Below are 27,165 nucleotides of genomic sequence, written 5' to 3'. Positions count from 1 at the left end.
CGACCTTCTCACTCCTTAATTGCATTGGTCCAAGGTGACTTTTTGCAACCGATTCCCACAGACGGTGCCAATCTGATGTGGTAAAAATTGACCAAACAATCTTTCCTGCAGTTCCTAAAGCTCCAGCAGACCTGCATAGAAGAGAAGACAGGGGAGATCCAGGCTAACTCGACAGGGGACTCTCCGATGCCTAAGTCTGATCTTTCCACAGTAGATGCTTAAGAGAGCTTTTCCAGTAAAATAAGTGATTGATCGATCCCTTATGATGGAGGCTTACCTTGGTATTTATAGGCTACTGATGGAGAGAGAAGGAAGGGCGTTTGTGGAGAGTCTTGTTTAGGCGTAGAGTCCTTGAGGGGAGTGGCTCCATGATTCTAGGAATATTTTAGGTTCCAGGGCATATTCTGAGAATATTCTCCATTGTTCTCGGAGATGCAAGTCGTGAGAAGGGTGGACGCCTCTGATGACATGTAGTGGATAGAGTCCTGCCCCGTGATCAGGGATCACGTCCCTTGAATGTAGTAGTGGATGCGTGCAATTTTTTGGGTGCCTTACTTGACTGTGCCGAGTCGAGGTGACTAATAGCATGGCCTGATGGAGGGCCTAGGTGGCAGCACGGCCTGATTGAGGGCCGAGGTAGTAGCATGGCCTGTGGAGATGCCGAGGTTACAGCATGGCCTGATGAGATGCTGAGGTGGCAGCACGGCCTGATGGTGGGCCGAGGTGGTAGCACAGCCTGATGAGATGCCGACGTGATGCCAAGGTGGTAGCATAGCCTGATGGAGGGCCGAGGTGCAGCATTGGTCAGGACGATCCCTGCCTGTGTCGTGGCTGAGAAGAAATACCCTCATTAGGTTGTATTTGGTGATTTTAATTCCTACATTTCTTGGCTTGAAAAGAAAGGAGGGAATACCCCAAATGACAGAGACATCTGTCCATTTCGCGACATGGTGAGCTCCTATCGTCTAATGGATCTTGGATTTCAGGGTCCAATGTATACTTGGTGCAACAACCGTAAAGGTTCTTCCTCAATTTGAATTAGGTTGGATCGTGCTCTAGCAAACCAAAGTTGGAGAACTATCTTCTCTAATGTTGTTGTATTTGTAAAACAAGCAGTTGGCTCTGACCATTTAGATTTGGTTGTGGACACTGAAGGTGGAGCTTTTAGAGACCGTCGTCCATTTATTTTTGAATCTATATGGTTCAATCACCCTGAATGCAAATCAGTTGCTATTTCTACTTGGGGCAATGTTGTATCTGGTAATCCATCTGATGTTATCTCTCAGAAATTGGAGCTTTGTCAATCAGCCTATACGACTTGGAATAAAGTGGTGTTTGGAAATGTTCAATCTAAAATTAAGAAGTACTTGCATGAATTAGAGCAGTTACAATTGCTTCCATCATCAGACTTGATCCATGACCAAATTGTGGTTACTACATTGCTTGATTTAGAACTTGCAAATGAAGAAGAGTTGTGGCATCAAAAATCAAGGCAATTATGGCTTAAGGGTGGAGACAAGAACACTAGTTTCTTTCATGCTTCAACTATTCAAAGGCGCCAAATGAATCGTATTCTCAAATCAAAGAGGCCATCAGGCTCTTGGACGGAATCAGAGAATGAGATCTATCAGGAGTTTCTTAATCATTTCAATGATGCTTTTTCATCTGAAGGAATCGATGAGTCTGCTCTTCTTCAAGTTCTTAGCACAATTGAACTAAAGATTTCTAGAGATACTAATGAACAACTTTGCAAGTTACCTTCATTGAAGAGGTTTATAATGCCCTCTTTGCCATGAGCCCTCTCAAGGCTCCAGGTCCAGATGGCTTTCCACCAGCTTTCTTCCAAATTACTAGGATGTTGTAAAGGATAATCTCTTTTCTCTTGTCTTGAATTTTTTTCAAACTGGTTATCTCCCTCCTTCCCTCAATGCAACATTAATATGTTTGATTCCAAAGGTAGAAAAACCAGAGTACTCTGATCAATTTAGGCCAATTGCCCTGTGTGCAGTAATAGTGAAGATTATCACAAAGATATTAGCAAATCATCTGAAGCCAATTCTTGAAGATTTTATTGCTCCAAACCAATCTACTTTCATTCCAAATCGGTCTATCTCAGACAATTCTTTTATGGCTCATGAGCTTTTTAACTACATTGGCAAAAGGAAAAAAGGGCGCAAGAAACTAGTAGCAGTTAAGCTTGATATAAAGAAGGCATATGATCGGTCGAATGGAATTTTATTGAGAAGTTGATGTTGTAGTTGGGATTTTCTAATCATTGGGTTCGTTTAGTCATGGCAAGCACTCGTTCAGTGAGTTACAAGCTTTCAATTAATGGGGCGGCTAGAGGTTCAATTGATCCAACAAGGGGAATTCGGTAGGGAGATCCTCTTTCTCCCTCCCTATTCATCATATGCTCCCAGGACCTTAGCAGTATATTGGCAAAGGCGGAGTCTGATGGATCTATCAAAGGTATTCGGGTTCAAAATCGCACCCAACCAGTAACCCATTTATTATTTGCTGAGGATCTGTTATTATTTTCTGATGTTCATTTATCAGAAATATTTGCTTTCAAGGATGCACTTGATATATATTGTCGAGCATCAGGTCAGACTATAAATCTTAAGAAATCTACTATGACTTTTAGCCCAAATACACCAATTAAGCTGAAGAGGTGGTTCTCCCGTATTATGAAAATTCCCTATGGAACCAGTCCGAGTAAATACTTAGGTCTTCCTATTCAATTTGGTATCTCAAAATCTGCTCTCTTTGGTCATATTTATGAGAAGATTACAAAAAATTAGATGGTTGGAAGACTAGCCTTTTATTGCATGCTGGTAAGGAGGTGATGCTCAAGTCAGTGGCATTTAAAATTTCAAACTATGCATGTTCTCATTTCAAGTTACCTGCCTCGCATCACCAGAATCTTTGCAAAGTGGCATCAAATTTTTATTGGGGGATTCTAGTGGAAAACAAAAAATACACTAGATTTCATGGAAATGTCTATGTATATCAAAGGAAAAAGGGGGCTTGGGGTTCAGGGATCCATCTCTTCACAATAGAGCCCTTCTATCAAAGGTGGCATGGCGCTTATGGAATTAACCAAATGCACTTTGGGCCCAGTTTCTAAAGTCTATTTATTTTCCTAATGGTGACTTTCTCTCTGCTTCAATGGGGAACAACCCAAGTTGGGCTCGGAGAAGCATTCTGGATGGGCATGAGGTTCTGAAATGGGGCTTAATTTGGAGTGTGGGCCATGGTGACATTATTGACATTTGGAATCAGTCATGGGTCCCCACTCTTCCAGGATGCCGTATCCAGACTCCCCAACCACCATATTGTGTCTTCCAAAAAGTGTCTCAACTTATTGACAATGATAGTCGGACTTAAAAGCGTGACCTTCTCTCTTCTCTTTTCCATCCTTCTGAGGTAACTGAAATTTTGAAAATCCACTTTCCATTATTTCCACAAGAAGATTTTCAGATTTGGGGGGCATCGCGTAATGGAATTTTTTCTATCAAATCGGCATATCATGTTTTGACAAATCTAGAAGCTGAGAAGGAATCATTGCAAGCATCTTCATCGTCTCCAAAGCCTTGGCAGCAAGTTCCAGATAGGGTGTGGAAGTGTATTTGGGGTTGCAATACCCTCTCAAAGATTAAATCTTTCCTTTGGAGGACATGTGTGGCAGGACTTGCTACAATGATGAATCTTTGTAGAAGAGATATCCCAGTTGATCCCCACTATCCATGTTGTGGCAATATCCAAGAATCAGCAAAGCATATTTTATTGACATGCCCTTTTGCTTGTTCGGTGTGGCTTGGATGCAGTTTGTCTCACAAGGTCCCGGAAGATAATGGGATAATTTTTCATGAGTGGATTGATTGCTGGAAGATTTTTTCATCAAAAGGAAAGGAAGCAAGTAAGGAACTGATATCCTTATGTATTTTCATTTGTTGGCATCTATGGCTTGCTCGAAACGATTTTCTTTATGGGAAGAAGGTTTGGTCACCTCTTGAAGTGATTGTATTTTTTCTTTCTTTCCAAGGGAGTTTAACAGCTTAGTTGATTCCCTGGTAAGGAGGGCCCTATCTGTGATGGGTAGGACATTTTGGCCCATTTCCGATCCTTGGATCCAAGAACAATGTTTAGCATCCATGAGTTCTTCTCGTTTCACTGAATAAATTTATTTTCACCCAAAAAAAAAAAGCGCATAAAAATCAATAAATTCCATGTGATCGGAACCGATAGCCATGCCACGAATAAATTTATCACGAATAAATTTTAGGTAAAAAACAAGAAAGGTAGTGCCTTAAATTTCAGCACATTGTATAAAAAATTACAATAAATGCCACAAGATTCTATAACAGTGAAATTGTAGATTCAATCCGAGATGGACCTCACATTTAAACAAATTGGATCTCTCTTCTCCCATATATTTAAACAAGAATTCCTAAATGATATTACAATTTTTTTTTAGTTGAATAAATAATATTATATTTAATGTACAGAGTTCAAAGAATGTCGGTACCGATGGTTTGGACATGTCCAAATGAGGCCTTTGAATACCCCAATACAAATGAATGACCAGATTCAAATTGATGGAGCTAAAAGGGTTAACGGCAGGCCAAAAATGACTATTGATGAGTTAGTAAAAAGAGACGTGCAAAAGTTAGGTCTTCACCCTAGTATGACATCTAATAAAGTTGCCTGGAAGGCAAAGATCCAGGTTGATGATTGTTCGTAAGTGGGATGTCCCCAAGGCTTTTTTTTTTTTTCAATATATATGTACACTGATCCATGTAATTGACCCTATTTAGTTGGGATAAAGCTAAGTTGTGTTGTTGTTGTATACTTAGGGCCCGTTTGATAACGTTTCTTCCGTTTCTGTTTCAGGAAACGGCAGAAACATAAATTTTCGTTTCTAGAAACAGAAACAGAATTTAAGGTGTTTGATAAGTCATGTTTTTAGAAGTCGATGGTAACCAGTGAAAGAATTGCCACAAGTCGTTTCCAGAAACGACGAAACAAGTTGAACTTGTTTCGCCTAGGTCGTTTCTTGAACCATAAATAAGTAAAAATTTCTATTTCTATTTCTAAAAATAAGTGAAACGAAACAATTTTATCAAACGTTTTTTGCTCCGTTTCTGCTGTTTCTGGAAATAGAAACGGCAGAAACGCGTTTCTTGAAACGTTATCAAACGGGCCCTTAATGTACGGAATTGCCTATCCAATTGGAAAAGTAATTCGCTTACTAAGCCAAGTTGTATCATCCAAACAGATTAAATCTGTGCTCAATTCCATCACAACCTATCTGATGTCTTGTTTATTTTTCCGCAAACCAATAAAATGAGAGGAAAAAGGATTATCCAATGGTGAATAGAATCTAGGCACGTGTTGAGTGTAAGGCACTCTCTTTTTATGACGTGTGTCCTTCGGTTACAAAAGCTTCATTTGAAAAAGATCTGGGACGCAATGGAGTAGGGACGGTTACCAAAACCGCATGTTTGAAACTGTATGACTATTTAATTGGAGTTTTGAAGGAGCGTAAGGGGATCCAACACTGAAAACAAAAGAACTTTATCTGTAATTTCTCTTTAGAAAGAATTATAATTAGAGTTAGTTCTTTTACTTTTCCTTTTTCTCTTCGGAGAGTTTCATGTTCTAAGGACTCTGTAATCTAAGTAATTTTACTTCCAATAAAATTTCAATTTTACTTCAAACTGTCAATGCCATTTTTTGAATCTTGACCTTAAAGTGTCAGAAGTTTTTGGAGTGATCCAAACATAAGTAAACCCATTTCGCTTGACTGGAAGTCAAATTTGATATTGAGTTGTCAAAAGGACTGGCACGCCCACACATAAAGGACACGATTAGTGTGTTCAGCATATTGAATGTAAATTGACCAACAATTTTTGGCACGCCTGTGGGACCCTTTGAAGATGAAGAATGGTGGTCCAAAGGCAAGGGTGTACCATGGATTTTGATGAAAGGTGCTGATATCCCAGAATTTTCAAATCCAAGTTCAGAGGATACTTCGTGCAGGAATCAGTCAAACGTGATAATTAAGGATCTCACCCACTAGATAGTTTCTACCGAACCGGATCCTCTCCATAGAACCCATGGATCATGAGTGATCCCACGGCTAGGAGGACCCAGACATAGGCCTCGAGGTCACCCCAACTGTGAGATCACTCTATGATCCATGGACTCTATGGAGAGGAATCCTATAAACTTGCCATGTGCGGCATGCTATGCCTAGAATTGAACAATCCATGTGCATTAATGCGCTTGCATTCTAGAATTCCGTAGTTAGTACTGCATTTCAAAGTGTTCAGGTAACTCACACGGGGGTGTTTAGTACTTTTCACTACTTTTAGTGAAAGTTGAATGGTTCTCATTCAACCCCGGTATGACTTGATCCATACGATTGTGGGGTTAATATGGGCCCACAGGACTAATCAGGTCAAAGGCCTGGAAACCCGTTGTTAGCAAAAAAACAAAAAAAAAAGTGCTCTGGTAACTTATAATAACCCTATGTTTGGTGTTGGCACAGCCAATTAACCACGTGGTCAATCCTGTTGCCATACGTGCCAATATTGTTCCATAAGGAGAGAACCTAAATCAGATTGGGTCCCTGAATGAGAATAAAAATGTCCCAAGGCATAACGATGATCAAGAAGTTGAGATTTGTTATAATTACTTTTTGTTGTCATAATAGGGTCTAAGAATAAATAAGAATTTCTTTTCCAATCTTATTAGAAAACAGGATCAACCATTTGCTAGGATAAGGATTTAAATTAATTAAATTCCATCTCATGGGGTAGGAGAATCATTACCTCAAGTGTCACAAATGCAACACCTCCTTGGGATGGTAACCCTTCTTCAGTACTGTAGCCAAGACACGTAGTGATTTTCAATGGGTTCAGCCCCTTTTTTGACCTCAAGCTGGTTTTATTGTTTTCAATAGAAAGAAAACAATAAAGAGAAGCTAATGCTGTAATACGTTACCGTTCTATTCTCTTTATCTTAGAATCTAGAGAAAACCATATATAGAGTTAAAAGGTAAAGTATGTTGAGCGTTTCTTTCGTCCATAGCCAAAGCATTATGAATCCAGTGTATCGATATATATAGTCCGAAGGACATCAACCAGTGATACACCAAAACTCCTAATATTTACTTGCAACGATAAGGACCTCTCAGGTCTAGAGATCAATCAAAGACTACCAAAAGGAATCTAGTCCTTCAACAACTGACAATATTCTATTCAAGATTCCTATTTGATCAAATTCAATGTACACACAATATATACTCATATTTGTGTCCCTGAATCAACATTCATGAGCACACAGACAATATGATGACCATATGAATAGAATGCCCAGTTCTGCCCCTAGTCATGAAAAATTTAAGGTAAAAACCTATGGACAACCATAACCCGTCAATGTCATGCAATCATAATTACAAATATGTAATTTATTTATAGATTTGATGGACATCTTTTCAACAATTACAACCACGGATAGGCCGAACACCAAGGTGGACAATGGTTAAATGCTAGGGAACTGCCAATGTTCGGGCAAGTAAACCCGGCCAGTGCTTGTCGATGGGGAAGATTTAGTTAGGTTGATCCAAGATCAGATTAACCCAATGTGTAGACCAATAAACCAACTAGTTTATAGGAAGCCATATCCAGAGCACTTCGATTTGGTGGACTTTAGCCGAAATATTAAAATTCCAGATTTTTCCAATTTTCAGCGGAGGACAATATGTCTATGATTGAGAGAGTATAGCCTGATATAATGTACAATGTGGAACTTTAGGGTCACACAAAATATTAAAGTTGAGGTTTTTTCCTAACTCATTGGCTAGAGCCACATGTACCTGGTATTACAACCTTCCTACCTATTCGGTTCGAAATTGGGTCAAAATGGAAAATAAATTCTATTTCCAATTCAACCGTACTGAACCAACCATGTCGGTCTCTATTCTAGATAGATGTCACAGATGTCTGACGAATTTGTTGATAAGTTCATCAATAGATTAAAGATTGCCAAGCATAGGTGTACAACTACTTCTTACAACAAGAAGATCTCCCTCCTATGACAAACAAGGAACTGATCCTGAAGGCATTACAACAACTAGAATGTATGACCCTACTAGCTTCGTCATTGGTCATATATGTCAGGATGGGAAGGCATATCCCAAGAACAAAACCTTTAGGTGAGCCAATCATTGGTTTAATCTACATTGACAATAACTTTCGAGATAAATGAACTAATTTCAGGATTTGACAAGGAGCTAGTGTCTATTTTACCGTGAAGTGCAACAACGTCTAAACCAGAAGTGGTAAGGTGTTCAAACCACCAAAACTGAATGCGGCCAACCCAACCGAGCTAGCTAGGCAAAAGCAAAAAGGAGCTTACAACAGGAATCCAGTTGAACCAAAGAACAAAGTACTCAAACAACTGAATAAAACCCAAGCAAGCATCTCTATTTGGGGACTTCTAATGGCGTCACTGGAACACCGCAGTACAGTCTAAAAGCTTTAAACAAGGTCCATGTGCCAAGTGAGACCAACCCTCTTCAATTATCTGAAATTTTAGGGGCCATCTGTGCATCCACCACTCTATTCTTCAATGACAAGGATTTAATGATTGAAGGTGCAATACACAGCAAGGCCTTACACATTACCATTGATTGCAACGGAATGAGGGTTCCACATGTCCTCGTTGACAACAGCCCAGCACTGAACATTTTCCCACTCAAGACCCTCAAACAGCTAGGGCTAGGTGTGACTAATCTCAAACCCTCCATGCACGGTGTCAGAGCATATGATGACTCTAGAAGAGACATCCTTGGACTCCTAAGCCATTGACAGTGTTAGGACCAGCCAAATTTCACGGTGAGTTACCATCTACCTTCAACATGTTACTTCGAAGACCATAGCTCCACAACATCGGTGTCATATCTTCCTCCTTACACAGAAAGCTCAAGTTCCTCTGGGAAGGCAACATATCACTATTATGGCCGACCCAACGTGGTGAACATTAAGGGAAGACTGGTCTCGTCTCCTATCACTTTTGAATACCAACTTGGGATGGGATATTTCCCCAGCATGGGCTTGGGTAAGTACCCTTAAGTAGGAGCAACTTGGCTCGAGTTACCCGCTAATGAGAATCATCATGGTCTAGGATATAAACCCAGTAAGGAGGACTATCAAAAGAAAGTAAAATCCACTACTCTCAATGGACATTTTATCAAAGAAGGAGACAATAATTTATTGTGGAACCTTGGTTTGATTACACCTCCTAAAGACTACTGGCAGGATTTGAAATCTTCTTTACATATGATTTCCATTGCTTGGATCTCACATCACCCGAAGGAACGAGTTCCAAAGACACCTGGTATGATTATGAGCCTGATCTTGGGACAAGAGATCTCTTCAGAGAATGCATAGCCCATATTAACAGAAGAAATAAAGCAGGTTATAAATCCTCAAATTATGATCTATCTAGTTGAAGGGATGATTCCAAACTGAAGCACAAAGACAACGTGCATCTTCATAAAAGAAACAGACAAGAGTGATGTCAGAGCCCAAGTTCGAGTCCGAGTCCAAGGTCTAGTCTTCATCAGTTTCATCTTTCGCATCATGTTTCAATTCCAAGTCCGATCTAGAGTCTGACATAGATGTAGGACTATTTCTTTCCCGCAAAGTGTTAGTATCAGTACCTGTAATCGCTTTCATTAATGCAAGTCCAACTTTTATTTACATTGACTCTTCACTTCTTTCAGTTGATGAGGATGAACTAAACTATCCCCCTGAGGAGTTCTTTAAACACATCGAAATACATAAGGAGAAGAGATTGCAACCCCTAGAAGAGGAATTCAGGATAATAACATAAGGACTATGGATAGACCCCACGAGCTTAAGCTTAGTGCTTCCCTCACGCATGAGGAAGCTGAACCATTAATTGAACTCCTAAATGAATTCAAACAAGATTTTTCTAGGCCATATGACGACATGCTTGATATTAGTAACACCGACTACCCTTATATTCAAATGCTAAGCCAGTGAAACAGAAATTAAGGCGTATGAGACCGGAATAGATATTGAAAATCAAGGAGGTTACCAAACAACTCAACACTAGTTTCTTGGAGGTCACCAAATACCCAGAGTGGCTCGAAAACATAGTTCCCATTTCGAAGGACGGAAAAGTTAGAATGTGTGTCGACTTTAGGGACTTGAACAAAGCAAGCCCGAAAGACAACTTCCCACTACCCCACACAGACATTCTAGCAGACAACACGACCAAACACACTCTCCTATCCTTCATGGATGGATTCTCAAGATACAATCAAATCAAAATATCTCCCGACAATAAGAAGAATATACCTTTCATTACACAATGGGGCGTATATTTTACAAGGTGATACCTTTCGGGATAAAGAATGATGGGTCTTTTTTTTTTTTTTTTTTTTTTTTTGCTAACGGTAATTTTATTAACACTAGAAAAATAAAGAAAACCAAAGCAATTACAAAAACATCTCAAAAACCGCTTCCCCATCTCCCATCTTCGTTGGCATCAACAGGAGATAGGACAACGCACTACTTGAACCCTATAATGAGGTCTACCATCTAAGTCCTTTGCTAAGAGATCCACAATGTGCTGGGGAATACTAGGGTAACTTATCAGATAGCAACTACTATCATTCTCCACTACCTAATGCACAAGGAAGTAGAGATGTATGTCGATGACATGATAGTGAAGTCTAAGGATCGAGATGGTCATGTGATAGCTTTAAGAGTACAAGACAAGACTCAACCCATAAAAGTGTGTCTTCAGCACGATAGTTGTAAAGCTTTTAGGATTCATGGTCAAACAAAGAGTTTTTTCTTTTTTTTGGCTAACGACGGGTATCCGGGCCTTCGGCCTGAATAGTCCCGTGGGCCCATACTGACCCCATAACCGCATGGACCGGGTTATACCGGGGTTGAATTAGTACCATTCAACCTTCACTAAAAGTAGTGAAGAGCACTAAACACCCCCATGGCCCAAGGTGTGCCTAGTGGGAGTCGAACTTAGGACGTCCGAGTTTATGGCTTGTACCAAGTTTGTTGCTCACCAACTGCGCTACCACCTTGGGTTGGTCAACCAAAGAGTTGACCCTTCTAAGATTAAGGTAATCCTAGAAATTCTACCTCCCAAAATAGAAAAGGAAATCAAATGATTCGTGGGGAGGATTGCTACACATCATCCGATTTATCTCACAACTAGTTGTTATATGTGAACCTATTTTCAAATTGCTAAAAAAGAATCAACCAAAAGAATGAAACAAAAGGTGCCAAAAGGATTTCAACAAGATAAAAGAATACTTGACCAATTTTCCTATCTTAGTACCTCCAACTCCAGGGTTACCTTTATTACTCTACGTTGACAACCGAAGGAGCAAAACAATGAGACCAATGTTTGCACAACACAACCTAGAAGGAAAGAAAGAATAGGCTATATACTACCTCAGCAAAAGATTCTTAGCCTACGATTCCAACTACTATACATTGGAGAAGACATGCACATCAATGGTACGGGCAAAAAAACAATTGAGACACTACGTGCTCGCCTCCCTAGTAACCTTGATCTCGCGGATGGATCCAATTAAATGCCTTTTCGGGAAACTATCCTTGATTAGACAACTTGCAAGATGGCTTATGCTTTTTTTCGAGTTTGACATTCAATACACAACATAAAAGTCCATAAAGGGAAGGGAAATTGCATATCACTTATCAGCCCATCCCACGGTCGACACAAGACATCTCGATGATATATGTCTTGACGAGGACATGATGAGTTTCATTATAGAAAATGCACCAAGGCAACTATTCTTTGACGGAGTAGCCAATTCTAAAGGATATGGTGCAGGAATCCTACTATTATCCCCTGATGGGTCTCATGTCCCATTTGCATTCAAGCTAAAATTTGAATGCACCAACAACATAGCGGATTACGAAGTATGCACAACAGGCTTTGGGATCGCCATAGCTATAGGCATCAGAAGGCTCAAATTATCTCTTAAATAGCGTAGAAGCACTGCCCTTTTTTTATAAGTGAAGAACCCACTTCCCATATGGCGCGGAAGCACTGCCTATTTTCTTATAAGTAGAAAACCCACTTCCTATATATCGTGAAAGCGCTGCATATTTTTCTATAAGGAAAAAACTCATTTCCCAAAAGGTGCAGAAGCACTACTCATTTTCTAATAAGTGAAAAAACCCATTTCAACATAGCGCAGGAGCTAGCAAAAATTGCTGAGGTCTCAAATTACACCTATTAGGGTAGAAGCTTTACCAAAAATTGGCAATTCCTCCAAGAAAGAGAGAAGAATACCGAGTTTCATCCCTAAGTTGTGGAAGTTTTCCAGGATAATTGCACATAATTTTTCTTATTTAGCAGGCATGTAGATAGGTTAAAATTACCCATCATTTCATGTAAGCATGTTATTATTTCATGTGATTTTATGTAAACATGTTATTATGTTATGTGATTTTTTTATGAACATGCTACCATTTCATGTGATTTTATGTAAGCATCTTATCATTTCATGTGATAAATGATATGTTCTTTCAATTATTTCATGTTAATTTCATTTTCATGTATTAATAATATAATTCTATTATTTCATGAGTTCCTGTGCTCATATGATATAAGTTGATTTAATTTTATTATTTTATGTGCAAGTGATAGGTTCTATTATTTCATGATTCACCAATGTTCATTTTCACTATGATGTTACTTTAGCAACCATTCCATACATGTTGGTTAGAATTATTAAAATTCTCATAGGAGGAAGTTCGAAATCAAAGCATCTGATAGAAAAACTAAAATTTATGGGCGAGATGGGTGCCTAACACCGTCCCACACTCAAAACCTAAGACTGACCTACATCTCTGGAATAGACCAAATATGAAGAATTGATCCTTTCACAAGAATTTAACCCCCTACTCGAGCTCAATCACGTACTCAGAATTGGCTCACCAGCAGGGTTCTAGGCCCTAATAAGCGGCAACTCCAAACAACATGTTTTCCCCATCCCCTTTCATGCCGTCTAGAAGACAGAGGACATAAAGAATCCCTGGCTAACCTCAGGAGGAATAAGAGAGAGAGAAATTTAAAGATGAAATCTGCTCCCCAAGAAAATGGAGAGAGGGATCAAAAGCTCCGACACATTATTGGAGGGGTGAGAGGAAGATAAAAATCCACCATTTCCTGATTGTTGTCCTCACGACAACAAATAGAAAGGTGAAGGCTGGAGGGGTGCTATGCCTTTGAGGCTTTGATGCCTAAGTCAGTTTGAGGACTAGAAGGAAGGAAGAAAGGGAAAACATAGTAGAGAAATGGAGTTCGAGTAGAGCTAGGAGGAGACCTTACCTTCATCGAGGTTAGTCCTTCCCTGCAGCTATTGGAGGAGAGGTTGCTTTCTCTTCTGACATGGAAAAGGCTCCTATTGGTTAATCGATCAATTTCTTTGCTGATGTGGAAAATCCTATAGTAGTTCAAATAAACATAGTTACTTTTGGGTACCTATAACCATCAACTTTACCCTAGTTGAGTTAAGGAACCATAGTTGTGTCTACAAGCGGTTACAATTATAGTTTGGCCCTCTATCAAAGTAGGATTTAGGGGACACGTGGCCTTACACCATTGATCATTCATGTTCTTGGACATGTGGTAAGTGAAGAAGGTTTTGCGACTATGGCAGTGGAGACACTAGGTGTAACACCCTAATTCCACTTGTATACTTTACTTGTGGACAGGCAGAAGTACCCAGTAGAGAAGGCCAATACTGGCTTGGTTGGCATAAGGGCGTCAATTGGTTCTGTTTCGGTTCAGTTCCAAATGATGATAAAGTGGACCATAATCGAATCGAGAAACGACTCGGTTCCGTATTTATATACTCAAACTGATTCAATTCGGCTCGGTTTGGTTTCAGTTCTAATTCGGTTCTGATATGTAGTTTTAATTTGGTTTTATACCTCGATTTTATTTCGGTTATGAAAACGGTTCCACTTTTGAACTATGATTGTGATGGACCAAAGGCCATAATGGGCTCAAGTTATGGGCCTTATGGTCATTTCTAACTCCAAAATTATCTTAGCTTGTAAATATGTGATGATAAATTGTAAAAAACACTTACCATATAAAAAAAAAAGAGCTTGCAAAAGACACTCTTGAATGATAAGAGCAATTCGGTTCAGTTTTGGTTAGAACCGATGGTTCTGATACCCTAAAAAAAATTTGAGCCGAACTGAATAGCATACTCACATATTCAAACTGAATTTGAACAAAATAAATTTGGTTCGATTTTGGTCTGGTTAATTCGGCTCAGTTTCGGTCCCAGTTTGAAATTGACACCCTTGGGTTGGCAGCAGTAGAATGCCAAGAAGGGAGAAGTGACCTCACATGTACCTGTTTAGCCTACTGGAGAGACCACCAGAAGGTGTGGACAGACAGGTAATTAATTATAAAATTAGTTATAATGGAATAGATATAGAGGAGAAGGATGATCAGTCAAGAGGGGACTGAAATTGGCTAAACCGGTGGGTAACAATTGGCCAGTCGATTTTCTTGGCAAAAACATAATTTTGGATTTTGTATAAAATTGTGGGCCCCACATACCACTTTGTTATGCAAACCCCTTCCCCCCTAATCCTTTTAAAGATATCCTACTAAAATACATGATGTGTAATTAATTAAATGCATATGTGTGTGTGTGTGTATATATATATAAAAGGCGTAATAAAAGGGGTAGGTTATCACCGAATACCCCACTTGAGCTGATAATTACTACTATAATAGTAAGAAGAAGAAGAAGAAAAGAAGAGGAGAAGGAGTTAAGGAAGAGTTTGGCTTACCTGAGGCAAACCTTGGATCGATTGTGCCCACAGGTAAGTATTGTCCATTACATAAGCTAGTTATGTGTTAGGATATTAGGGAATGAAAAAGGGTTAGTATAATCTGAATTTAGGTTATACAAGTGAGCTAGGGTTTCATCAGTTATATTGGAAAAAAATTGGGAATTTAGCTAATAGACGCTTTAGGTTGATGGATTGTGATGAAGCCTTGTTCATTTATGCTATATATTGAGTGTAAGAAATGGAATAGATTAGGAATAGAGGAAATTCATGAAATTCACTAAAAAAAATTCTTGGAAATCCTGTTGTGAACTAAACTTGGGTTGAATTCTTCACTCGATACACTTGTCAGAAGCAAAGCTCGAATCAGAGTACCAGACCTGAGTATATGCCACAGCAGCCTAAGGAGTCCAGAGGAAGGAGAAGAATTGAATTTTGTAAAAACTTAGGGAACCGGTGGGACACGACCGACCAGCAGGTTGTCCCTATTGTATCCCACTGGTTGGGATTCCAGAAGCCTGAAAGGCTACTAGTTTGACCCCCAACTTTCCAAACATACTAGGGACCTGTAAAACATGCGTAAATAGGATAGTATGAACCACAAAGGCTGGTCTTAATGTTTGTAAGCTCTGATTTAAGAAAATTACAAATGTGAATTGGATTCCCACCCAGAATTGAAACCTATCAAGAAGGGCTAGGAATAAGGATATCCCACTGAATCTAAAAATTTATAATAAAATTTTAATTATATAATTAATTATTGAAATATGATATGGAATAGGAAATCTGACTAGCAGCGTGAGAACCTACCCAGTTCAAAAGGATAATTTTCAAATTTTGATTACCAAGGTGAGAGGGTGCCCTGATTGATTTTATGGAGTGTTTCTTTAGTTATAACTTGCCTGTGCTCATGCATATATGGTGTGCATATAATTATTACTTGTGTTAGTGTTGGTTTGTGGACAGGGAAGCTGGAACAGGTAAGGAAGGTAAATGGGGACACGAAAGAGTGCCCGATGCGTATTGTGGATTTGAGTGGTGGATGTTGATTGTGCATCATATAGACATTATGGACTAAGATATCACCACCCGAATGTTATGATCCCTTCTCAATAGGGGGATAGATACTGACTAATCTCGATATGTGGTTGCCTGATCAACAGAACACTTCTATGGTACAACATACTATACCCAGAGACGGATTATAACAGGATATAACGTACTGTATGTCTAACTACCCGGGGTTACTAACTTAGGGATTAGCCGGGGGACCAAGGCTCTGACCGGGACTGGTTGACTCCTCCCTGTAATGATTGTATTCCTGAGGCCCAACGTACAGGGTAGGGAATACCACATACGTTACGTAACACTTTACCATTGTTATCAAACTTAGTAATTAATTAGGAAGTAGTGTAATGTTAAATGAATCCATGAGTATCATCTAAAAGTGTGGAGCATACATTGCATCATTTGTATTGCATGTGTTTGCTTGCCCCCACCCCTCACTGAGCATAACGTGCTCACCGCCTCTTTATTTACTTTTTTAGATGATGAGGCCAGTATTTTTCTGTGTTCTTGCTCTGCTTATGAGACAGTGGCCTTAGATCACTTGGCCCAATTTTCAGAGAATGAGGCCGACTATGGACCCAACTATGACTATGATGATTGTGCCTATGGAGGCCAATACTCCTGAGGAATAGAGAGTTGTCCTGACATTATCTTTTTGTGTATATACTTCCATTGAGAGTACTCTGATGTATATAATTGTTTATAGTTACTTGTGAGAAGTTATACTTTTTGTGTAAATAGTCTTTTGAGAAAAATGTGCATATATATGTACTTTCATCTGGATAACTGTAATATAAGTATCACTTAGAGACACTAGAATGATGCACTATATTTTGTAGATAGAATGTTTATATCAGGATGAACTCTGATTTGTAGCTGTGTGTTGTGGTGTTATGAGCTACCTTGAGTTTAGATCTTAGGGAAATAGGCTGACAAGATACAGTAAGGTGTCCAGTGCTGCACACCTTAGCCTAAATGGAGGCAGGGTGCGACAAATGTGGTATCAGAGCAAACTCTGGGGATAAAGTCTCATAGCCCACAACACTTTAGGATCTCCAATGTCATAGGATAAAATAAAATAAAAGCCTTAAGATAAAAATATTCTTTGTATTGATCTTGTGTGCAATAATTGAAAGAAAGAGTGTATATTTAGGTTATGAATTGTATATTCTAAGTGAGATCCAAGACATTGATTAATGTAAGTCATGCTACATAACTCATCTTTGTTGAATATGTATTGAGCATTGGGAATTAATTAATCATTATCTTTCAGGAATTCCCAAAATGCCACCAAGATATACTTAACCTCAGTAAGAACCACAACACCAAAAAAGGGGTCAAATTACTAGAGCTACCCCTTATGTGCCTGTGGAAGATGAGGTAGAAAGCGCAACTGCATCTAGGAAAAATACACATGTTATTACATCTATCTCTAGAGTAGCTGCACCTGTGCCACCACCTGCACCACTAGTATTTACCGCACAGGATGTGACAGCCATAGTCATAAACATGATTCAGGGAATTCAAGAAGAGTTACAGTAGACAATGCAGCGGAATATGCGACAACAATAGCAATAGCAGCAGCAAAATAGGACCATGATTGAGGAGTTGGCTACAGCTATACATGCCAGAGAATCTTGATCACTATCGTGAACGAATCAAAATAAACTCTAACTAAACTATAAGATAGTGGTAAGAAATGGGTCGAACCCACAGAGAACTAGAAGGCTAAATCTACTAAAATTGAGGTGAACGTTGTTTTGATAATTAATTTTTTAAAATCCATAATTAAAATTAAAATTAAATAAACCAATTAACAAGAATAAGAATTAATGAGAAAAGAAGCTATCCTTAGGTCTCGAATCTGTTTTGGTATTGTTATCAATTTTTGGTTCATACTTCAGTTCACTGAAACTACAAGTTTCAATGCAACCACAAAAACACAATCACTGGTTTTCCTAAGCATAACCTATCCTATCAAGCACTATCGTCTTTCACTTTCGCTTAGCACGCTTAGATTGATTGGTTAAAGGCTATTATTTACGTATTATCAAAAATCACATGAAATACCATTGCTTGAATAGAATAATTGAATCACAAAAATAAATATCCTAAACTAATTTAACCAATAAAAATCATCCACAATGGGAGGCGTCTTTAACATAAAACAATCAAGTATGAATTCTAACTAGAAATTAAATAACAATAACTCAAAACTTCATCAAAACCTAAAGATAGAAAGGGAACTTAACTGCTCATGGTGCTAATAGATGAAAAGCAGCAACGATGATGGTAGTGATGAACCCTTGGTGCAATAGCAATGCTACCTATGCAATACTGTCCTTGCAAATCCATCCACAAGAAGGTGCAATCCTAGAAGAAAAGAGAACTATGAGAACCAAAAGGAAAAAACCAGCAAGCTCTCTTCTCTATAAAGGGTGTGATATGGAAACCTAAGTCCTAAAAAATGAGTGTGTAGAGTCTAAAAAGGGAAGGACTAAAAGAGGGATTTATGGGAGCGGGAGAGAGAGAAAGAGGTGCGTGTGACGGAGTGGTGGAATTGGATTTCAATTAGGAGAAAAGAAACAGTGGGTAGGGGGAAACCATGTAAAGGAGATATAATTGGTGGGAGAAAGGTGGGAGATGGAGAACCGTGGGCATGGGAGAAGAAATAGGGAAAAGAGAGAGAGAGAGAGAGAGAGAGAGAGAGAAACATGGGAGAGAGAGATCACTAGGCCTAAGAGAGAAAATAGGGAGAGAACCGTGGAAAGGAGAGAAAAAAAGGAGGGAAAGATTCGGTGGGAAGTGAGAACCATGCATGGGACAAAAGAGAGGGAGAGATTAGAGAAAGAGATGAGAGAAAATAGTGGAGATGTTTTAGGAAAAGTGGGAAAGAGGGACTCCTATTCTATTTTAGACAAGGAGAAAGGAAATATGAGAGAAAGTAGGAGGGAAGAAGAGCTAGTCGTGGAAGAGGGAGAGAAAAAGAAAATCGTTTTTCTCTCTCTTCAATTTCCTTTTTTTCTATTTTTTATTCTCTTTTTCTCTTTGAATTTCCAATCCTACCCTCGATCCTTGCCCTTGCTTCTAGACTGAAACATCTCTGTCCATTTAGCATCAAACCTGTGCACATCTCTTGAAAACCCTACAAACATACAATATCACATTATATAGTCAAATTAATTATGAAAATCAAATTAAAATTAACAATTAAATATTAATTTCATGAATAATTACAACCCGATCAAATCTTCAACTAATCATGCATCCATGGCACAAATCCCTCCAGCTCCTATAGTCCCTGCTCCTCAGCTTGCATCTGGGATATCAGCTATAGTACAGACTAATAGTGGACAAGCATCCCAAGTAGTGCCAACTATGGGAACCCTTATAGGACTACAGACACCAGAGAGCCCTCTAGTAGTATATGTGCGGACTGATACCAGCAAATTGATGGAAAGTTCAAAAGTATTGGCCCCCATATTTTAGTGGAGTGAGTCATGATCCACTGGCCCCTGCCAAGTGGATAGAAGGAGTTGATAAGGCACTAGTAGTTCTAGGTTGTAATAACAAGCAGAAGATCTTGTGTGCCAGTTATCAGCTGTAGAATGAAGCCCATGCCTGGTGAATGGCTACCCAACCTATACTATTAGCCAGATATCCACACCCTTCCTGGGAACAATTTGTAGAAGCCTTCTATGGAAATTATTTTCCTATCAATGTGAGGAATAGAAAGGAATCTGAATTCATGGCACAGGTGCAAGGGCCTAAATCAGAACTGGAGTATCAGCAGCAGTCTGAAGCCTTATACTATTTTGCACCTGAGCACATGAAGAATGATAATACAAAAGCCAAGAAATTTGAGAAGGTCTGAGAACCGGCATTAGAGCTATGTTGGTTGCACACAGGCTCCAGACCTATGCCGATGTGGTCCAAGTTGCTAAGTCAATTTAAGACAAGTAGAGAGAAAACTGTAAGGTTCAGGTAGCAAGAAGGGCCAAGCCAGCTAACATAAGAAAATAGTTCAAGAGATTTGTAAAGGAAGCCACTTCTTCTGCTATTGTACCTAGGAAGAGAGATTTAAGTCAAGCTTTTGCCCAGTCTTAGCCAGCCATCACTACTACTCAGCCCATTTATGTGAGATGCTATGTGTGTTAGCAGTCAGAACATTATGCAAGGTTTTGTCCTCAGAGGAATTCTAGACAACCCAATGCGACTTCTTCATCTACATCTATCAAGACGTCATAGGCATTTGGGAAGGTGTTTGCATTGATAGCTAAAAAAGCTGAAGTTGCACCTGGAGTGGTGATAGGTACAATGATTGTTTCTATGATACCAGCATATGTACAATTTGACTCTGGTGCATCCCATTCCTTTGTGTCCTCTCATTTTGCCTCAAGATTAGGAATATAAACAAAAAGGTTAGCACATAAGCTGATGGTTAGTACACCTACAGGATTTTTTATGGATTTAGATGATGTATAAGAGCTGTGTACTATACGGATATGTGGGCGAGATATGATAGTTCATCTGATCTGCATCGAATCAGAGTACCAAACCTGTGTATATCCCACAGCAAGCTAAGGAGTCCATAGGAAGGAGCATAATCAAATTCTGTAGAAACTTAGGGAACCTGTGGGACACGATCGACCAGCTAGTTGTCCCTACTGTATCCCACCAGTTTGAATTCCAAAACCTTGAAAGGCTACTGTTTTGACCTCCGACTTTCCAAACATACTGGGGACCTGTAAAACATGTGTAAGCAGGATAGTATGAACCATAAAGGATGGTGTTAATGTTTGTAAGGTCTAATTTAAGAAAATTACAATTGTGAATTTGATTCCCACCCAGAATTGAAACCTAGCAAGAAGGGTTAGGGTTAAGGATATCTCGCTAAATCTAAAAATTTATAACAAGGTTTTAATTATATAATTAATGATTGAAATATGCCATTTAATAGGGAATCTGACTTGTAGTGCGAGAACCTACCAAGTTCAGAAAGGAGAATTCTCAAACATTAATTACCAAGGTGAGAGGGTGCCCTGGTTGATTTTATGGAGTGTTTCTTTAGTTATAATTTTCCTGTATATAATTATTACTTGTGTTAGTATTGGTCTGTGGACAGGGAAGCTGGAACAGGTAAGGAAGGTAAATGGGGACACGGATGAGTGCCCCATGTGTATTGTGGATATTAGTGGTGGATGTTGATTGTGCATCATATAGACATTGTGGGCTAGGATATCACTACCCGAGTGCTACAACCCCTTGTCAGTAGGGGATAGGAACTGACAAATCCCAATATGTGACTGCCTGATCAACAGTTCACTTTCGTGGTACGACATATTGTACCCAAAGACGGATTATAACAGGATATGACATACTGTATGCCTGAATACCCGGGGTTACTAATTTAGGGGTTAGCCGAGGGACCAAGACCTGGACTGGCTGACTCCTACTTGCAATGAGCTTGTATTCCTGAGGCCCAACATACAAAGTAGGAAATACCACCTAAATTGCGTAGCACTATACCATTGTTATCAAATTTAGTAATGAATTAGGAAGTAGTGTAATGTTAAATGAATCCATGAGCATCATCTAAAAGTGTGGAGCATGCATTGCATCATTTGTATTAGATATGCTTGCTTGCCCCCACCCCTCACTGAGCATGACGTGCTCACCCCCTCTTTATTTACTTTTCTAGATGACGAGGCCAATGTTTCGTCATCTTCCTACTCTGCTTATGAGACAGTGGCCTTAGATCACTTGGCCCATTTTTCAGAGGATGAGGCCGACCATGGACCTGACTATGACTGTGACGACTATGCCTACGGAGGCCAGTACTTATGAGGAGTAGAGAGTTGTCATGACATTATCTTTTTGGGTATATATTTTCGTTGAGAGTACTCTAATATATATAATTGTTATAGTTATTTATGTGAAGTTATATTTTTTATGTAAATATTCTTTTGAGAAAAATGTATATATATATATATGTGTGTGTGCTTTCATCTGGATAACTGTAATATAAGTATCACTTAGAGACATAGGATTGATGTAATATATTTTGTAGATAGACTATTTATATCATGATGAACCTTAATTTGTAGTTGTGTGTTGTGGTATTATGAGCTACCTTGAGTTTAGATCCTGGGAAAATAGGCTGACTGGGTACGATAAGGTGTCCAATGCCACATACCTAGGCCAAAATGGAGGCAAGGTGTGACACTAGGTATGATCGGTACAAGGATAAGTTTGGGTGAACTCAGTAGGTGTGGTCATCTAAACATGGTCGGCGAAGATGTCTAACTTGTAAGGGTATATGTGTGCTCCTCTTATGGGATGTGATACTTTTAGGCCTATCAAAACTAACGGGATCGTCCCTCATCTCAGTCTTCATTACTCAGATGCACAATTTTACAACAACAAGAACGTAGAATGGGATTTTTTATGCATTCCAAAACAAGGCCCATTCTTGACCTCATTTTAAGAATTTAGAATGAGAATGTATATCAAACAATGATTCCGTCATTTAAGAATACATTCTAGACTCGAAATGCAATCCTAGCATAGCCTAAGACTATCGGTTTTAATAACGTATGTTGAGGGTATTGGTATGTATCATTTTGTATGAAAATTGAATCGTAAAAGAATGAAGTGAGTGTTTATTCAAAAGCGGCACTTGAGAAAGATTCACCGCATGCCTCGATCATATGACATGCATAATATAAGGGTAGGTAGTAGTGGCACAATCGAACCCCTGGAAAATCGATACCTTCAACCGAATTTGATTATGGGTAGTACTTAAATTTGGCATGCTCGAATCCCCCTCCCATTCATATATTTCGAAAACCCATTTAGGCATGTGATTAAGGAGTTGTGGAGTTTAGACATTATACCAATACCAGTCTCCGGAAGAATGCACCCCTCTTTTCCACATAGTCCCAAGTATCGAGTAATGTAAGTTGATTAACGTGATTCCATGTGATCACCTCCAATGCTATTTTCGTTAGTCCCCAGACCATCACCCCATTAGCAGGGTTAGTGGCCTAAAGCCTCATTTTTTGGGAAGCACTAACTAGCCCTTATACTCCATCTAACCTATGAATTGCGAGATTCCTATGATACAGTTTCCGACACAATTCAGACTTGCATAGCACATGTTAGAAACCAGCCCAGAGGGATCTCTAGGATGGAGGCTCTGATGCCTAAGTTAGGTTTTAGGTGAATAAAGAGGAAAGGAATCTAGAGCTCTGAGTGTATGATCCATATTACCTCTGAAATTCGTTAAGTGTCCTTTGCACAAAGATTGATGACCTCTTCTATTGGTTGGTCCATCGCCCTTGTTGTTGATATGGAAATCTCTATCATTGGTGGGTTGGTCACCATCTAGGCTGAGGTGGTCAGTCTTGCAATGGTTAACCTAACCATGGTTGACTTTATAATGGCTAACTTAACCATGGTTGAACTATAGTTAGATAACCATCTAACCCCACGCCTGGTTAAGTTTGTCACGCGTGGTTAGATCTGAAAACAGTTATGGATGTCATTGTCCTAAGATTAGGTGTATGGATCTAGACACCATGTGAGTGATTGATACCTCACAGGGAATGAGATACAAAGTATGATCAAGAGGTCTCCCTTCAATCATCGTGAGTACATGTGATTAGGATAAAAGGTGCCGACCAAATCTCTTCTCTCTAGTCCCCATGATGCGTTCTCAGTTAGTCAAGGTTGGGAATTTTAGGGCCAACCAAGACTATCATTGGTTAGTATCATAATGGTATATCATATGCCCCTCACTCCCTCGAGTTCCTAGAAAAAGGAGGTCGAGGGAGTAAAAATTGTGCATTTCATCCTTCAGCCCTCACATCGGTGTTTGTTCATTGTTCTCAGGTGTGGATGCCAAGGCTATAAGGGGAGTTAATGCTTTCTTTCTTGACATGTGTGTCATTGGGTGGGCAGTTTCCATCATTAAATACTCTTGGGAGTTGTGATATCCAGCCATTTGTGCGGTGGTTTTCTTGGTATCAAGAAAAGGGGCGGGCATGAATCATTTCTCACATGGCAGGGCGGTCAACTCCTGGATCGCTGAGCTTTCATTATCTGGAGCGTTGATGGCATCTCAATCTAGTGGCTCAAATCATACAAAATTAGATTTTATTTTCTCAAGGGTTTAAATGGGTAGTTTTCTCTTTTGAAAGGTCGTTCATAGCACCCATTCATTTTCATACTGCTGTTGTGTTAGCCATCACCATTTCCCTCTCCTGTTGCTCTAGTGGAATCATCATAAGTGGTTGTAGTCACCATCGACCTACCTCATTTCGTGTTCTCATCACCATATTTCTTTTGATTCCTGATTTTTCAAATCGGTAAGTTCCTTCCTTTATCTCTTCAAGCTTCTATCCTGGAGCTCCTTCCTTCAATGTTGTCCGAAGTAGCCTCCTTAGATTTCGATAGTCAATCAGAATCTGACGTTGGGACATCCTATGCTCCCCTTCCCCTGGGCAGTAGTTCTACTCCTCTTCGCTCTCCGGGAAAGAAAGGCCCTACACTTAGGAAGACTTGTAACAAGATCACTCTGGGTTATAACCATAAAAGTGATCCCACTACCAGATTACCCACTGTCCGATTACCTGTGGATTAAGTTTTATCGAGGGTGGGACTTGGAAAGATACCAACAAGTTTACCACATTCCTGACTCTGTTGCCCTGTGGCTTCTCGACGATGGGGAGAGGGCCAATAGTGGTAGGGAAGGGGAGGCATGTTTCTACGAACACACCTTGATTTCTAGCCTTCACTTCCCTCTACACAAGTTTTTTTGTAGCTTATTTAGGCACTATAGTATTGTCCCAACACAGTTGGTCCCCATTTCCTATAAGAGTCTATTGGATTTTATGCAGGCTAAGGGGTCTTGAGAGGACTCTTACCTTGAGGTTGTTCGTAAGTGTGTATACCCTTTCAGGGCATCCCCATTTCCCAGGTGGTTCTATTTTAGGTGTTGTATCAAGAAGCACATGGTCGTGGATTTTCTACTGACCTCGATCCATGAGTGGAAGGATTGGTTTTTATTTGTTCGGCTCTCCAAACCGTTTAACATCCCAACTGTTTGGTAAACAAAAGGAAGGCCAATAAATTACCTGTCCTTGACGAGGAAGAATAATGTCTTGAGGTTGATGAAGGTGCCAATCGGGTGGTTCTTACGTCTAGTCTTTTTTATGACAAATATCTGGCGAGATTTGGTCTGAGTCTGAGTGAGCCTCCCTTCTAGTTGTAACCAGTCTGGTGATGTTGCTTTGTTAATAATCTTAATAAGTTTCCCTCTTCACCCCATTTTGCTGTGCCTATTGATTGTGAGTACATGCTAACTTTGCTCGAGAATATAGAGGAACAAGGTGTGGGAGGAGTGGGCAGTCCCCCTATTGAGGACCAAGTTATTCCTTCCGATCATGAACCCTTGGGGAATTCAAGTGGGAGTTCCTCCCTTTGACGAGAGGTCACTAAAGTTTTAGATGACCTAATGCCTCTTTCGGTTGTCGCTACAAGGAAGCGCAAGTGCAAAGGAGGGAATCGTAGCGCCAAGAAGGGAAAACAAGTGGCTTCCCCCAATAAGTCTCTTTGCCTTTCTCTTCTCCTAGTGTAGAGGTTACTGGGGCTAGGGAGACGTCTACTGTCTTTGACTCGAGTGACAAGGTTGCTGTTATCTCGCCATTAAAGTGAAGAGGTAAGGTCTCTGGGAACTCTCTTAACCAGCAATAGAATAAGGGAAAGGTCGCTGACGTTTCTGCTGAGGAACTATACGTTCCAAACTATGGTATCTCCTGTGGGTAGTAGGTGTATAACGATCCAACCTTGGCCCATACCGTAGTGATCAAGGGGCTCTTTCAAAGGATAGGTCGAACTTCAAGGGCAAAAAATTCTAGTCACTCTTGGCTAAAGGTTAAATGCATCTAGCAAGGGTAACCATCTCTTCCTTTACTATTTTATTTCTCCTTTCTTTTTGTGTCTCATAATGATCGGAGGTTTTCTTTTTCTCTACAGGGGCAAGCCTTGTTGGGTGAGCTCTTGACCAATGTTGAGGATTATCATGGCATGGGGAAGGCTTGAAGAAGAAGACTGATGCAGCATAGGTTGAGGCAGCAAAGCTAAAGGAGAGGTTTGCTAAGATTGTTAAGGAAAAGGAGATGTCTAACTCCTTGGTGCATTCGTCTCCAATTTCATTTATGATCAACCCAACCCCCTATTTTAGGTGTATAACATCTTTCCTCCAACATAGGTTAAGTTAGGATGGGTGGTTATAGGGGACTTGATCAATTGCCCAATTTCTAGGGTTTTGATTGCCTAATTTGGGGATTTTCATGTGGGGGGTTTCCACTCTCAATGGTGTATGGCTTAGTTAGCTATACTAAGTCTCATACATAAAATCCTCAAATTAATTAGTAGATTGAGTGGGTTAGAGTTCCTAATTTATCTTGGGTGAAGAAAATGGGGTAAGAGAGAGAAAGAGCAAGCATACAATATAGGCAGAGGAGAGAGTTTAACTCACCTTAAAGTGGGGTGAGTGGAGATGATCTCTCTATTGCTCTAACCTCCTTCTTCTTCTCCTTTTCCCTTCTCTTCTCCTCTTACCTTTAACTTGGTAAGAAATGAAATGAATGAGCTAATGGCTCTATTTATAGAAACTTAAGTTCACTAAAGATTGTTAAGGGAAATAATGGGTTTTTTTAGTAACTCATTATAAACTAACTAAAGTTTACTGAGGCTTGTTTGAGAAATAAATGATTTTTGCTTATAATTCTTTATATGGTAACTTAAGTTCATTGAGGCTTGTTTGGAGAACAAATGGGTTTGCTCCCATTACTGGGTTAATTCTCAATCGGCACTAGTGGGCCCATCTCTAAGTGATCTAACACATTAATCCATTCATTGGTAGGTTATACCAACTATTGGAGGTGGTCTGAGTTGCACAGATGCGCAAATTCGGGCCCCATGGCCAAATAATCTATTTTGTCACGATACTCCTACCGGTGTGGGTCAATTGTGTCCAACATAGTTGGGACAACTTTACTCCCCATGAAGTTCTCAAGGAATTTTTTGTTGAGCTGCTTGAAGTCAAATAACAAGCTTGGTTCTAGCCGCGAGAACCAAGTTGTGGTCAGGCCTTGAAGGGACGCTGGGAATACTCTGCATA

General features: G+C 39.7%; 1 protein-coding gene across 1 annotated transcript; it reads left to right on the top strand.

Annotated features, from left to right (window-relative positions):
• The first annotated feature begins 947 nt into the window (after positions 1-947).
• LOC122086898 lies at positions 948-1,796 on the top strand. Its single transcript, XM_042655815.1, has 2 exons — positions 948-1,020; positions 1,117-1,796. Exons 1-2 carry the CDS (start codon positions 948-950, stop codon positions 1,794-1,796), a joined length of 753 nt encoding a protein of 250 aa, XP_042511749.1.
• Positions 1,797-27,165: the final 25,369 nt, after the last annotated feature.

Source organism: Macadamia integrifolia, chromosome 8, assembly GCF_013358625.1.
Source record: "Macadamia integrifolia cultivar HAES 741 chromosome 8, SCU_Mint_v3, whole genome shotgun sequence".
Lineage (NCBI taxonomy): Eukaryota > Viridiplantae > Streptophyta > Magnoliopsida > Proteales > Proteaceae > Macadamia > Macadamia integrifolia.
The sequence above is the reverse complement of the archived record's forward strand: the minus strand, read 5'-3'. Positions and strand labels throughout refer to the sequence as shown.